Source organism: Bipolaris sorokiniana (genome assembly GCF_000338995.1).
Source record: "Bipolaris sorokiniana ND90Pr unplaced genomic scaffold COCSAscaffold_80, whole genome shotgun sequence".
NCBI classification, from domain to species: Eukaryota; Fungi; Ascomycota; class Dothideomycetes; order Pleosporales; family Pleosporaceae; genus Bipolaris; species Bipolaris sorokiniana.
Genome location: NW_006911974.1, coordinates 1365 through 3063, shown reverse-complemented (window position 1 = coordinate 3063; position 1699 = coordinate 1365). Strand labels below are relative to the sequence as shown.

General features: G+C 43.9%; 1 protein-coding gene across 1 annotated transcript; it reads left to right on the top strand.

The window, feature by feature from the left end:
- Positions 1 to 420: 420 nt before the first annotated feature.
- COCSADRAFT_165887 (uncharacterized protein) lies at positions 421 to 864 on the top strand (the record flags this gene model as incomplete). Its single annotated transcript, XM_007707993.1, has 2 exons — positions 421 to 555; positions 736 to 864. 2 exons carry the CDS (start codon positions 421 to 423, stop codon positions 862 to 864), a joined length of 264 nt encoding a protein of 87 aa, XP_007706183.1.
- Positions 865 to 1699: the final 835 nt, after the last annotated feature.

The following is a 1699-nucleotide window of genomic DNA, read 5'->3' as shown; positions in this document are numbered from 1 at the left end:
GCGGACAGCAAGATCGTCGAAACGCATGTGATCGGCCGTGCATTATAAGCGACATTTTACAGTAGTAGCGTGCTGAGGTGTCTGCGAGCCGTATTACGTGCTGTAGCTAAGGACTCTGGCACTGAGATCCTTGCCTCAGGCAGCTCTTATTCCCGGTTTGTAGGCAGCTATATTACCTGACACCCACTTCTAGTATAAGGTTCGTTGCCGAGCTGCGTAGATTTGTTGTGCGGAGTAGACAACCCTTTTACGAGACATCTAGTGTTATGAGGATTCACTACTGCGTATTACTATAAGACTAGTTACTTTTAAAAGTTATAGTTATATAGTTTAGGTGAGTTATAGTATCTAGCTTTGAGATTTACATTACGTACGCAGATAAAGTTATAGGCTCTCGTCAATATACTCTGCTCGCCAGCAATGCAACGTGTCAAGCGACGACTGTGTATCATGGTGTTGCTCGCCAAGGACCTGCTGGCGCGATTAGACGCATATTTCCATCAGTGCAAGAGCCTCCTCGCGGCGAGCTTGCGACTGCAGCGTGAAGGCGAGATTGTTCGTGCTGGTCAGCGTGTTAGGATGCTCGTCGCCAAGCACTCTCTTCCTCATCTGCATCACTTGCACGTCTAGCTCTTCAGCCTCTTTATATCTCCCATCATTGTATAGACTCGTAGCACATTTCCATGCAAGATCTAATCTCTCCTCGTTACTATCCTCTATCTAACTATGCGATAGAGCGAACAGAGCATACGGAAGCAAGCGCCTCCACTTACTTCTGTTACTGTGATCGTCGTTTGGAAACACCTCAACCAGCTTTATAATAACGCGTTAAGTCCATTGTTGGAGCTGTCCCTGACCTTATAATTTAGTACGTAGAATATCATGCACTAGTCGATAGACGTCTAGTACTAATTCGGCAGGTCGTCTAGTGACGAGCGCATACTTATTAAGCACTTTAACGGCATCTTCACGGGCCCGTAGTGAAGCTGCTTCTAGGAGATCAAGGGAGATGTCCTTTCAATCTATGCATACAGCAATAAAAAGATAGTCTATAGCAACTGTATCGCTGTTATAGACTTAGTTTATAGAGAGAGATAGTATAGTAGCTATAGTATTTCTTAGAATACACTCCTGCTGCTCGCCTTCAGAAAATTCACCTCTGTACTTAAGAGCTGCATCTTTATACTAGTCTAGCTGTAATTAGTACTACTACACGGTTATATTACTAGCGTTTATGCACGCTGCCGCTTACGCGATTACTAGAGGCAGATATAACAGCTCCTTTAGCAACTATATAGCAACCTATTACTTAGTATTCGAGAACAGCGTTGCTAGGCGGCTTTATAGCATCCTTAGCGCCGTGTCTAGCGTTAACTGTGATGGGCTATCCAGCCCATCACAGTTCAGATGGCGGCGGCCATCTTATGTATCAACTACGCAACAATATCAGCATGCCCTGATATCTTGTGCCAGCCCTTTTGGCGCGGTGGGCGCGTTGTAGTTGCGTGCGCAGTCTAATAGGGCTCGACCCGTTACATTAGCTTATACAACGCTATAACGTTCTAAAGAGTAAGCGCCTTAGCTATATTAGTCTCTATTATCATAAAGATAATAGAATATAGATTAGAGTATAGCAGAAATTTAGCTAAGTTTATTCTAGTAGCTTCTATTATAGATAAGCTACTTAGCTATATAGTAG